The sequence below is a fragment of the Sphaeramia orbicularis genome, chromosome 18 (assembly GCF_902148855.1).
Source record: "Sphaeramia orbicularis chromosome 18, fSphaOr1.1, whole genome shotgun sequence".
Lineage (NCBI taxonomy): Eukaryota > Metazoa > Chordata > Actinopteri > Kurtiformes > Apogonidae > Sphaeramia > Sphaeramia orbicularis.
Genome location: NC_043974.1, coordinates 4,454,039 through 4,467,943, shown reverse-complemented (window position 1 = coordinate 4,467,943; position 13,905 = coordinate 4,454,039). Strand labels below are relative to the sequence as shown.

The following is a 13,905-nucleotide window of genomic DNA, read 5'->3' as shown; positions in this document are numbered from 1 at the left end:
TGTGTCAATGGATTTTCCCATCCAAGTTAGCATCGAGCTAGCGGTCTTTTTCCCATTCATTTAAATGTATAATGCCATGTAAATGTACTAAGGCAGTGAACAGAACTCACATATTTTGTTTGTATGTTGCAGTTTTACAGTGAGTCTACAGTAACAGATTTGGACTGAAGTTTTGGGCATCCGGCTTTTCTTGGGAAACCTGTTGTCTACCTGCCAAGCTAATTGCTACACGCACACAAGCAGAGGCAGAAGAATAGGAGTGTACTGTCCTCGCTAAGACGTCTGTACTTAGTCTGAGCTAGACAGCTAAACTCTGAATTGACGATGCCAGATATGTCCTTTATGAAGTTTGCAGCTTTAATGTACATACTTGACATCATGCAGATTGACAGAGTGAAACTATAAAATAAAGACAAAATAAATCAATTAGTTATGTCTATTAATGATATGCATATTCACAGAGAATGCATAGATGCAATTATTATAAACTTAAATTGACTGCTAATACAACAATCACATTGTAAATAAGTAAAGGTTAGTTCAAAGGCTGGCATATTAAACACAACCAATGAATTTACATAAACTTAACATGAGCCTGCATAAACAATTAGCAACCCATCTGCGACTGCTAGCATAAATGAATTAGCTTAAACATGTTAATAACACATTGTAATAAACACATCCAAAATAACGTCATAAACATGTTTCTGTTTGCATGTGAAATTATTTAGCAAACAACAGAATGATTGGTACATACAGGCGTTGAACTGCAGGAGTTACACAAAGTTTGATTCAGCATTACTGGGAAAGTTTGCTCACTTTTCTCCTCTCAGCTACACCGGCACTGGCGCTTGGTGAGTGTGGAGTGCCAAAATAACAGCATGAGTTTCAAAATAAGAGTCCGTATGTATAAATGAACTAAGACTTGCTTGAAAGGCAGAACGGCATTAACGGGAGATTTAAAAAATTGTCAGCGTTTTTTAATGAATGTGTTAACGCGGTAATAACGTATTAACTTGCCCAGCCCTAATATATATATATAAGGCCTGTAACAGTACACAAAATTTTCAGTATGGTATGTTTTTGGTTTTCAAAGTTCTTTTTTTTTTTTTTTTTTTTTCAGTTCGGTACGGGAAGAAAGAAAAGCCATCAACATACCTTTAATACATTTATGAATTTTTGAACATTTTTCCCCCAATTTTTGGACACAATGGAATGTAGAAAAACAGGAACAATATAATTCTGCTGCTATAAATCAAATAGAAAATAAAATAAATTATCAATATTACTACATGTATTTTAAACATTAGTATTGCACTTTTCCCTGAAAGGTAGTTTTAAACAAACAACAAAAATCTAATCACAGTTCTGTCAGTTCACATTCTTCAAAAAAACAAAAAAATTCCACATGAAGTGCAACATTAACAAGAGGACAAACTTGTATTCTGTTTAAACAAACTGAAGAGCAACATTGACAACAAAATTAACCAGATTATTTATTTTAGGACAGATAAACTGTTGAGGCCACTTTGTGTGCATGCGTGCAGGGTGCGATTTGTCAGGGGGATGGTTTGTTTGTTGGTTTTTTTTTTTTTTTTTTTTGGTCGGAGCCGGGGTGGGGGTGGGGGCGGTCCATAACTAACGTAACTAACGCTGGCGTGAAACGAAAGTGAAAATTTACATACTTTCAACGTCTAACTCCGGGTTCTATTCCTCTATTATACAGCGTGTGTGCGTGTGTGAGAGAGAAAGAGAGAGAGAGAGAGAGAGAGAGAGAGAGGGAGAGAGAGCTAGTGTAAGTGTTTTAGAACTACCGTAGTTCATTGGCGGTAAACAGCGTTCATCTTATCATCGTCTCTTTCCTTGTTGTCTTTCACCGGGACCTGAACTGATCCCAAACTGGACTGGACTGATGGCGGAGCATCTTCAATCTATTAAGTAAAGTAAAGTAAGTAAAGTAAATTTTATTTATAGAGCACTTTTCACAGACAGAGTCACAAAGTGCTTTATCAATTCAAATCAGAATCAAATTAAGTTTACAGAGACCCAACAGAATCCTTCAGGAGCAAACACTTGTGATTGAAACACTTATTCCTTTCAGGTTCACATCAAATTTGTTGTTTTTTTTTTTTACCTTATATCAGCTGCTATTTCATAGTTCGGGTCAGTGTGCGCATCCTTCAATATGTCCGTGTGGAACTTGCGTGAATTTAAAGTTCTGCATCAAACATCTTTAGTTCCTTTTTCTTTTTCTCAACATACTGTGCCGTTTTTGTACAGCTGTGTACCGAACCGAACAGATGTGTACCGAAACGGTTTGGTTCGGTACATGTACCTTTACAGGCCTAGTGTATATATATATATATATATATATATATATATATATATATATATATATATATATATGTATATATATATATATATATGTATATATATATATATATATATATACGATATAACATTCCTTACCTCTCTCTCTCTCGCTGAAATTCCACTGGTATACATGAGCTTTGTGCAGGCCGTGTGGACGTAAGGCTGAAGGCACCAGTGAATTCACCAACCCCCATGCCCCCCCACCTCTAAAATGAATCAGGTGCCTCTGATCTACAACACTGGTACAGTGTTAATGTAGGTGAACGTAGATCTGGACATGTAAGACCGAACAAAGACAAAGTGTTTTCTCCTACAAAATTCCTACAAAATAATTCATATAAATCTGTGTGACCCCTTCAGGGTCAGAGAGAACGTTTTCATATCTGTTGCGTGAGGTATAAAATCTTGGAAACCAAAGTATACTTTAGATATTTTCAGATGTTTAGATTTTTTCAAAGTTGGTTTATTTGTGGTTTTAATTATAAGAACATAAAAAAACGAATTTCAGCCCACTCTTAACACTTTACATCGTTGAGGTTTGTGAATTTTTTTTTTTTTTTTTTTTTTATGATATTACCACAATATTTCAGTTTGATTGAGGTCTGGACAGGACCTTGAATATTTCCATTTTTGAAGGTGTACTTGGTGTCATTGTCCTGTTCCAGTTTTGGCTGAGCTTTAGCTGTTTGATGGATGGCCTCTAGAATCCTCTGTCACACAGGCACTTGACAGTTGATATGAGGTGATTGATTCTCCTCAAACCAGGCCCACATGCCAAGAGGAGTTTATTTGTTTTATTTTTATTTTATTTATTTATTGATATGGGTTTTGGATTGACATGTGGAAAAGTGGCTTGACAGTGCCGCCTACAAAAGTAAAAAAAAAAAAAAAAATCTGCCTTTTTGTTTGTTAAATGTCAAATTTAACATCTTTGAAAGATCTGCTGCAGACACATGCACAATATTTGTTCACAGTCACAGTGACACTAGCAGGCTAAACACCATCTGACTGACATGACATTTGTCCAGTGTGTTCCAGACCTTATATAGTCACATGACACATACTGCGCTTAATGGGTGCTCTTTAGTGTCACATAGTGGACACTGGGAGAAGCAAGAAGTTGTTGAAACTCAATTCCACATCAACAGCTCTGTCAACAGATTTGTCATGTTTTGTAAGAGTTTGTTGTGGAAGTCGTCCACTACAATATTTAATGTGAATCATACTGCCCCCTACTGGAAAGAGGAAACCTGAATTATCAGCTAGCTTAGATGAACTTGCAGAATGTGTTCTAAATGTACATTGACTTACGCTGCGTTTCCAAAACGTGATCAACTGGACTCAACTTCAGTACCAGGTACTATTCCTGGAGGCCGTTTCCATTACAGGATAGTCCTGACTTTAGAGTTCCTGCTCGTCATAGTGATGCTGCGCGTAACTTCTGTGACGTCATCTTCAACGCAACACAGCTGACGGTAAAAACAAAGAGGAAGAGAAACGTAAAAGATGAACAACAACAACAACGACATGATACATGCACACAGTGGAGGATGTCGATGGGATGATATTTCTGATCCCTGGTGAAATGTTTGATCCTCCTCTTTGACTGACCACGGTGTCATCTTGTGGGCTGTCATCATGGATGTATTTAGCCTACAGGTATTAACACTCAACTTCCGAATCTGGTTTGTTCAAAATGGGGGGGGGGGGGGGGGGTTGTGCACTGATGACAAAAATGACACAGTGACAGCTCCCTGACCAATCAGTGGTCTGCAGTGTTTATACGTCACATTTTAGTATCTTTGCACCCATTTTGGAACCTCGACTGAGCAGACACTAAAATAATAGTACCGGGTACCAGATTCCAGGTACTTTTATGTAATGGAAACACAAAAAGCCAGAGTCGAGTCGAGTTGAGCCGGTACCACGTAGCACAGTGTTTTTTAACCTTGGGTTCAGGACCCCACGTGGGGTCGCCTGGAATTCAAATGGGGTCACCTGAAATTTCTTGTAATTGATTAAAAAATACAAACTTACCAATAAAAAATATATGGTGAGTTGAGAGAGACAATAACAATCCATAACAGACATGACAAACTGTGAATGTGAAACTGAAGCGCTGTGGTTCTGTTTATCTGTCAAATGTTCATTGTGGTCAGTTTCAGATGCTGCAGCTCTTTCATAATTCATAGTTTGAGTTCTTGTTTGTTCAGTATTAATTGTCAGCCTTGTAAATCCAAGCTGGACTGACTGTACATATCAGACCAAAGAAAATATAATTCTCCCTTTGTGCAGTAGTCTACCCATGGCTTTTCTGCCTCTGTATAATAATAATATACATTATATAGACTAAATGTAATCTAAAATTAATGTTTATTTGCAACATAGTATAGCAAATTATTACATGATCAAAAACAAATTAATTTTAGCCCAAAAAAAAGTCTCCGTTTTGAATGTCTGAGGTTGCCAGAAATTTGTGATGGGGTCACGAGCCAAAAAATGTTGGAAACCACTGACGTAGTGGAAATGCGGCTTTAGGTGGAGGAAACAAAATAGGTCTTTAATGCAAATGTGTTACATCATCATCATAGGATCTGATTTGTGCATACCTGAGTTTGTAAAATCCCTTAATCATGTTCTTTCCAATTTACAAGGACATGCAAGGGCCTCTACCAAACTGCTAAAGCAAAGAACTGACAAAATAAACTCATTTAAAGTCGTGTCAGGAGCTCATATTGAACTGGAAAGTGTGCAACAGCAGCATTTAACTCAGATGTTTGAGAAGCTGCGATTTTAACAAAGACTCTGAGATTTGTTGTGATATTTTAACTTTTTATTTATGTGGTTTACTCATAGCAAAGTAAGTTCAAGCTGTTGACGCAGACAGACACAGTCGCTGTCACATCCTCTGCTGCCGGTCTGTTCTGTAGATGCAACACATCTGTACGTTCATTCAACAGCCTTTAAAGGTCGCTGCGACACACGGATGGGAGGGTCACACCACACTGCAAATCATTCCAGCACTTCAAAGCTGTGAACGGCAGAAAAAACATCAGTCAAGGAGAAAAAAATCAACCTGTCAAAGAAAATTCAACACAATGACACAGTGTCACCTAGTACCTTTATGCAAGGACTGGGTTAAATGTTGGACTTTGCCAGAGGATTCCTACTGTCTAACAGCTTTAGTTCCTTTTCAATTTACAGTGTTTGGCCCCTGTTTTCTTACCTCTGCTAGGAGGTATTGTGATCACTTTGCTTTGTGTGTGTGTGTGTGTGTGTGTGTGTGTTTGTTTGTTTATTTGTTTGTTTATTTGTTAGCAAGATAACTCAAAAGTTATGGACGAATTTTCATGAAATATTCAAGAAATGTTGATACTGGCACAAGGAAGAAAGGATTAAATGTTGGTGGTGATTGGGGAGGGGGGCAGATCTCTCTTGGCGGAGGTCTGCGCTCCGAGTGCTTTTCTTGTTTTTATATGTTACTTCAAACATGTTGACTTATAAACTGAGGTAAGTGTGATGTAGAAACCTGAAGCTATTATTGCACAACTAGACTTTTAGGGAATAAGGAGACACCTACTGCCCAGCAGACACCTAAAAGAAACGTTTTAACCTGATATCATGACTTGCGTAAATAAACACACCACTTTTAATTGGCGTGTTTTCTGTAGGCATTATAAGCGTTCCGCGTGTGTGTTCACACCGTTATTAGCCCCTGTCCAACCTGAATCAATGTGTCAAATACCACGCACTGAGGGTTAGAATTAGGGTTAGGGTTATTTTTACCACAGATCTTGGCGTAAATTGACACACAATCAAATAGAGTACATATAGCACGCCAAATGCCATAAGAACTGGCATGACATACAATGGCATTTCATGAGAGCAGTCTCCCAAATTTACATTTTCAGATAAAATTTCAGTGAAGCTGCACAAGAAGACTGCAATTAAACAAGGTCATGAAACAGAGATTGTATGAAGCAGAAATGAATCACAGAAGCAAGTTTGTGATTTTAAATATCAAGCTACCTCAGAGTTCCAGGAAGTATGATCCAGATTTCACAGGAATAACTAGAAGCACTCGGAGAGCGCAGACCTCCGCCAAGGCTGATCAGTGACCCCCCCCGTGGGCCCCCCCCACCCCCGATCACCACCAAAATTTAATCATTTCTTCCTTATCCCATTTCCAACAAACCCTGAAAATTTCATCAAATCTGTCCATAACTTTTTGAGTTATGTTGCACACTAACGGACAGACAGACAGACAAACAAACCCTGGCAAAAACATAACCTCCTTGGTGGGGGGGGGCCCACGGGGGGGGGCCACTGATCAGCCTTGGCGGAGATCTGCGCTCTCCGAGTGCTTCTAGTATGATATGATATACAATGATCAGAAAAAATGACAGGCTCTGTTCAGAACAGCATACCATCTATTACCTGAAAACTGACTCAGACCAACAGTACCATGTAGTATGTGGTGACAAGTTGTGCTGTACCAAATCAAACCTCCATCAGCTCATAAAATGAAGGTTCAAACAGTGCTGTGCTGTGTTATCAGGTTCCCCACACACCTCCAAGATCAGCCTGCAGACAGTGCTGGCGCCCAAACAGGTTGTTTGGTTCTTCTGGACACCAGAAGGTGAATTTAAAAGCACTGCCGTCTTTCCACAGCCAAGTGTCGTCCTACAAGATAAAGAGTGGAAATAAAGCCATCTGAACTGAAAGTGTCTCTGGATGAGACAGTTTGGGAATGTTGTTTTACCTGCTGACAGTTGGAGCCTCCCAGCCACAGGCCTACTCCTGAAGAGTTGACAGGTACGAGGGAATGGATGAAGTCCAGCTCTTCCTGACTGTGGACTGAAGCCAGGTTTCCATTGTGTTTCTGACAGTTCATCTGTAGGGGTGATGAACACACACACACAACAACGGGTATGATCAGATTACACTTTAAAAGGTAGTACTTGTAGTTGTGTAAATCCTATTAGCATACTTGACTTATTTCTCACTATCTTGTTAATTTAACTCATGTATAATGAATATTTACTCATTTTCTTCTGAAGAAGTTGATCTGAGAAAACTGGACTTGAAACTTTCTGTTCATGTTTTGAACACCCTCTGGAGTCTCAGTCCAGTCCAGTTGGTGGTATAATTTTCTTCTTTAAGCACCTTTAAGGAGGTTTGTCACAAGGCGCTTAGTTAGTTAGTGAGTGTCAGTGAGCGGGAGAGGAGCGCTGAAGTTTTCTGAGGCATCGTGGAAGGTCATTTTAGACGGAAAGAAGCGTTAGGATTGTCATAAACCCCAGAAGTAAACAGACACATGCTACAGTGTTGTGCTGTAACGTGCACAAACACACTGATTTGAAGAGCTGCTCACATGTCTAGGTTCCTTACTTGAAGTTTCCCAGAGTAATCAGGCTCCACAGGTGTGCTTAAGCTCTTCCACAATGTGGTTGAAGGTGGAATCATCCAGAACACCTGTTCTTGGAGCAGCCATTTTCAAACACCATGAGTCAACGTGGCCTTGCTCATTCTAGTGTGGAAATCCGACTTGTTCTCAACTTTCTGGCATCTACCTGGTGGAAGGCCTTCCTCTCTCATCTCTCATGATTGTGTCAAAGAAAAACCCAAAACTAAATACAGAGTCATTCCAAGTTATGTAAATATCCTATTCCCTTCGCTTCCTTTTCTACCATCGTTCTTGTCTAACTGCATAAAAATACACACGTGTGTGTTGCTGACATGGTATTTAGTCTGAATAAAAAATAACCCTGCAAACTAATCATTCTTTGTTGTGCTTTCTTCAGTTATTTAAGTAGCTTATACTTACAAAGATCAGTTTAATTATACTTGATATTTTTAAATAAATTAAATAAATTAAACTAGTAGATATGAAGTAAACTGAACTTAACTTCAGACTAATAATCATGTTTACTTGGCTTTTTTGAGTACAACCGCTTTCCTAGATTCGATTCAGTCAGATCAGCTAGTCATATTTTACAGTGTAGCTTTTGCAGTGCCACAGTGTGTACTTAGGGAAAGCAGCATTCATTAAATACTGAGCTTGTTAGTTTGGCTGAAGATCTCTTGGTGTTGTAGATCATTTGTTTGAATTTGATTAATATCACAAGTCATTATCAACAGATTAACTGAAGAAAACTGTTAAATATCATATGTTGTTGAAATCGAATGCATGTCATTTGAAGAACATGAAAACCATAATTGTGGAATGTCCAAATCTGAATCCAAATCCTCCTGATTACCTCAGCATCAACCCAAGGCATCTTTTCTTCAAAATAATGGAAGCAGTCCTTCTCATAGGGACTCCAACCTTCTGCACAAGTAGGTCGGCTCCTGGTGGCTTCATCTAGAAAAAAAGACAGAGAAGATGATCATTTGAAATGTGATGAAAAATGTCCAAATTAAATCTGTTTCATGTTAGAAAGTCACAGTAAAAAAAACAATGTTATTACAGGTGAAAATGTAACTGAAAATAGGACAGACAGACAGACAGACAGACAGACAGCCACACACACACACACACACACACACACACACACACACACACACACACACACACACACACACACACACACACACACAGTAGTGATGTAGTTCTCCAGTTCAGCTTTTTGTGCTCTCAGTCTTGTGATGGACTCAACTCATTTGGACTTGGTCTTGTCTTGGTCTCTGACATCGTGGTCTCCGTGGGATTTGTACAAAAATCATCATCATCACAGAATAGTATCATTATTTATGAAGCGCCCTCTTCAAATACAAGCAGTCAGGTGCATCTATTTTAAAAACATGTTCCATTGTATAAGAATAGAATCATTTGTCAACGGCCAATGCCAGCCCTCCACAGTCCACTAGTGATGGAGTTCTGGAGACCGGTCTGAGCCTCGACACTGGTCTGAAGACCAATGTTTGTGGTCTGGGTCTTGTCACAGAGAGGGAGGGAGAGAGAGAGAGAGAGAGAGAGAGAGAGAGAAAGAAAGAAAGAAAGAAAGACACTGAGCTGACCAACAGTAGATTTCCACTTTCATCTGAAATGTGTCCAGTCTGTCAGCGTACATTTACACCGTGGCTGTTTTCCTGTTCTTGAGGCTTAAATAAACGAAGCCTGAACACACATCCTCACCATCAGCTGGTCTAAGGTCAGACTCTTTAGTGTGTGTTCTCTGTGTGAATCCTGAACACATCCTCACCATCAGCTGGTCTAAGGTCAGACTCTTTAGTGTGTGTTCTCTATGTGAATCCTGAACACATCCTCACCATCAGCTGTGCTCAGAGCCACCAGAGCACACAGAAGAACAGACACAGTCAGCATGTTGATGATGAATGTGGTGGAGACGTTGAAGAGGACGGTTGAGCTTTCAAACACAGACACAGACAGGTGAGTGATGATGGTGAAAGCAGCTGAAGTGAGCAGAGAAGAGTTAGTGACAGTTGAGCAGAGGAAGGACAGAAGAAGAGTGGGATCCAACCTGCAGCAGGAGGAGTTCAGCTGGTGCTCTTCCTGTGTGGAGGTGCAGGACCAGACACTGAGCGGCTCTTATATACACTTACCGACCTCCACAAACACCATCACATCTCATGTGTTGCTTTAATCATTTTATTTGATCTGTTCTAGTCAACAACTCAAAGGGCAGCTCTTCCTACGCTGTTGGTTTGTAGTAAATGGTAGGTGTCGACCTGCACTGGTGCAACTGTCTGGGTTACACATTAACACTGGGGGGTGAAGCTGGTTTAATCTACAATTCCAATTTTTTTCAGTTTGTGTATTATTATTATTATTATTATTATTATTATTATTATTATTATTATTATTATTATTATTATTTTATTATATTCTTTTTTTTTTTCATTTATTAAATGAAATAAATAACATATCAGTTTGATATGTAAGATATTTGAAAAAGCTTGATACTTTGTCTTCAGTTAGCAGACCATAATATAAAAGTATGAGATATTATGAATTTGATTTGAATTAAAATAAGAATACACAATAAATGACTATACTATAGGATTACAGTAGCATAGTTACTATATTTGATCATTTATTATTTTCCTCAACAGACACAAGAATATAAAATATTTTTGAAAAGCATTAGCATAAGCAGAATATGTGCACAGCCTTCAAAGGCACACAGAAAACTGAAGGAAATGGGTTGGAAAGGTTAAAGTCACTATTTAGTGGGACTGTGGCAGGACTTTGACATAGTACTGTATGTCTGTTTTGGTTACTTGGTTAGAAAAACCTTTTTTACATTCAATTACAGAAGTATTCAGATAAACCATAGTGTTAGTACTGTGTAAACTTATTCCTGTCTCGGAGCGTTAATGTCAGTGTTGTAGTTTTTATGCTTCCATACTTATGAGGAGGCTTCAAAAGTTTGTGGAAAAAGGACAGTTGGAAAAAAGGTTTAAGTTATGATGTTTATTTTTCAACATATATTCCATCTGATGGTAAATGATGATCACAGACTTTATGCAGTTGGGGTTCCAACACTCAGCTGGTCCCAGATTGCTTTTGCTCTGCACAAAACCAACCTTTAACTCTTGTGGTGGAGCTGCATCAAGAAATACTGAAGCATATGACAAGACAAACAAAGAACAAGAAAGCTCCCTCATCTGTTGGTTCAAACAGAGCACTTTCTATTTCTGCCAGATGAAAACAAAACATGGAGGTTGTGTTTACCCACAATGCCTGGTGTTGTTGTCTGGTTCAGTCAAAGGGGGCTCAGACCTACGTTTTTTTAGTTTCAGGATCTTTGATCTGCAGTAAGTTGGATTGTGCATTCACACCTCCTCAAACAAAGCAGACTTTGGGCCTGATTTACTAAGATCACAAATAACAGGAACAAATTTGCTCACTTGCTCTAAAAAAGTGCAAGCTATTGATTTGAGTGTCACAGGTGATCAACTAAGATTGCCTGTGCAAATGACAACAGGTGCAAAGTCTTGGACACCTCCATACTGAAATGAGGATTTGCGCTACTGGTTGTCGTCATGGAGACAGTATGCTGTAAAACCTGCTCTGGGATACACCAGCAACAGTGACTGGAATGATCCAGATGAAGGAAATGTATCGTTGGAGGAGTTTAGTCATAGAAGGTATTGCATGACTCCTGTTGTGACTGGACCCAGATCATCCTCTGGTTCATCTGGCAGTTCTCCAGTGGCACTGCTGCTACGACGTACGTCTGTAGTATTTTGTCCTCCGTCATTCCAAAAATGTTGATGCGAGCAGAACAGATTGGTTCTCTGCGTTGTCTTTGGTTGGACCTATGCTGCATCCTCACCACAACAATTGTCGCCAGTTTTCAGTGAAGCTGTGTCAGTTAAAACCTGCCTTTCAGATGCACTAAATATAGGTTTGGTAAGTCACATTTCACGCCAGTAATTTTGCGTGTTCTGGCAGAAACGCCCATATTGCATATTCATCAAGCCAAATACGCTAAATGGGTTGTGTGAGCTATTTTGTCCATTTGAGAGATGCAACCCTCAGTGCGTCCTGTTAGTGGATTAGCTTCAACGTTTTTTGCATACGCAGTCAAGTTTTTACACACAAACTTTTAGTAAATCAGGCCCTTTGAGAGTAAACCAACTAGAGTTTGGTTAAATAGGGCTGGTGTGAAGGCACCGTGAGGCATCTGGACTGAACCAGCACTCAGTGGGAACATGGACTGGACTCACATCAATCACTCTGGTCTGTAGGGAGAAATAAACACTGCAAGATATGGACCATAGAAGTACAGGGACATACAGACTGTAAACCAGTGCATTAACATATAGTCTATTCAAACATAGTGGGCTATTGCACAATGTATATAATGTATAGTATATTACATGATTATGGAAAATGTATTCAGATATACAATGTAATATATAATATGGAAGTAATGGAGAGCTTTAAGAATGATGCTATGACATGTACAGAATTCATTTTTGATACATATAAAATGTTTGCATTTTGTACAGGCTTGGACCCAATCTATTTTGGGCGGCCATGGCTCAGTTGGTAGAGTGGGTTGTCCAATAACCGAAGGGTTGGCGGTTCGAATCCCGCTCTGTCCTAGTCAGTCCGTTGTGTCCTTGGGCAAGACACTTCGCCTCCAGTGCCACCCACACTGGTGTATGAATGTTTGGTGGTGGTCAGAGGGGCCGTAGGCGCAAAGTGGCAGCCACGCTTCTGTCAGTCTGCCCCAGGGTAGCTGTGGCTACAGATGTAGTTTACCACCACCAGAGGGAGAATGTGAGAGCGAATGAATAATGGGTCAATAATGTAAAGCGCTTTGGGTGTCTAGAAAGGCGCTATATAAATCCAATCCATTATTATTATTATTTTGATATGTGTACGATTTTTTCAGTTGTTTTGTGGAGCTGACATGGGACTTGGTGGTCAGTAGAAGAAGATGTGTCAAGGAGGCAGTAGTATCCAAGTGGAACTGCATCCCACTCATTTTCAAATCTATTTTATTTATGTTTTTCTTTGTTGTTTTTTTGTTTTAAATGTTGATATTTGAAATAAAAAAATAAACAAACAAACAAACAAACCAGTGACAAGTCCAGAAGACAGGGTCTGTCATGGTCTCGGGTTGGGTGAGCACAAAGGGCAAAGAATGCTGAAAAGTCCACTCACATTCATGCATCTGGCCTTGAAGACCATTTATTTTTAAGTGATGTCCATGTATATTTCACCAAGACAATGCAAAACCTCATTATGAAACCATAGGCCTGGCTGTGGAAGAAGAAGGTGCAGGTGCAGGACCAGCCTGATGCAGTCTGCACAAAAAGTGCTGATGAACACTCTGTACTGGTGCACACTGCAGGACCTGTTTGTATTGAGAATGGGACAAATTAAAAAAAAAAAAAATACACACACACACTGTGTGTGTATTTTTACTGTGTAGTTTAATGGTTAAATAAACACATGAAGCACTGGAACGGGGTTTGTAATATTTACCTGTGGGTCAACATGAGCAACGGAGCAACTATTTGATCAGATAGTAGAGTTTACTCTACACCCACTGAGCAGACAAAGAACAAGTACTCCAGATCTTTACATGACACACAACAAATGAATAAATACATAGATACACACACACACACACACACACGCACGCACACACACCTACATACACACACACACACACACACACCTACACACACACACACACACACACATACATACACAAATCCAAAATGTATAACATATTAAACATTGTCAGTCATTTCTGCAGGATCATGTGGACAGTTTTCAATGATCAATTTAGGAGAACTCATATGAGATGACTCAAAGTAACACAAAACTATCTCTGAATGATTCCACTCATCTTAAAAGTAGATGTGGGGAAATTTTTGCTATTTGTATTTGTTTTTTGTTTTTTTTTCTTTTTCTTTGAGAGTATTAACATAAGTAATGATTACTTTTAACCCACACTGGCATAATTTCGGTCTAGTATATGATTTTTAATTTGATCAGAATGATTCAAATGATCCTAATCCTGATCAAAATTCAACACTTTCCTC

The 13,905-nt window shown here is 39.1% G+C and overlaps 2 protein-coding genes across 2 annotated transcripts in view; one reads left to right on the top strand and one right to left on the bottom strand.

The window, feature by feature from the left end:
* LOC115438517 (type-2 ice-structuring protein-like) overlaps nucleotides 1-13,905 on the top strand; it is a 78,320-nt gene that overhangs the window by 56,175 nt on the left and 8,240 nt on the right. The window lies entirely within an intron of this gene.
* Nucleotides 5,321-9,719, bottom strand: LOC115438520 (type-2 ice-structuring protein-like). The gene is made up of 5 exons (XM_030162183.1): nucleotides 9,646-9,719; nucleotides 8,634-8,737; nucleotides 7,136-7,267; nucleotides 6,945-7,056; nucleotides 5,321-5,404 (listed from the first exon to the last, which is right to left on the bottom strand). The coding sequence occupies exons 1-5, from the start codon at nucleotides 9,698-9,700 to the stop codon at nucleotides 5,337-5,339; spliced, it is 471 nt and encodes a 156-aa protein (XP_030018043.1). The 5' UTR covers nucleotides 9,701-9,719; the 3' UTR covers nucleotides 5,321-5,336.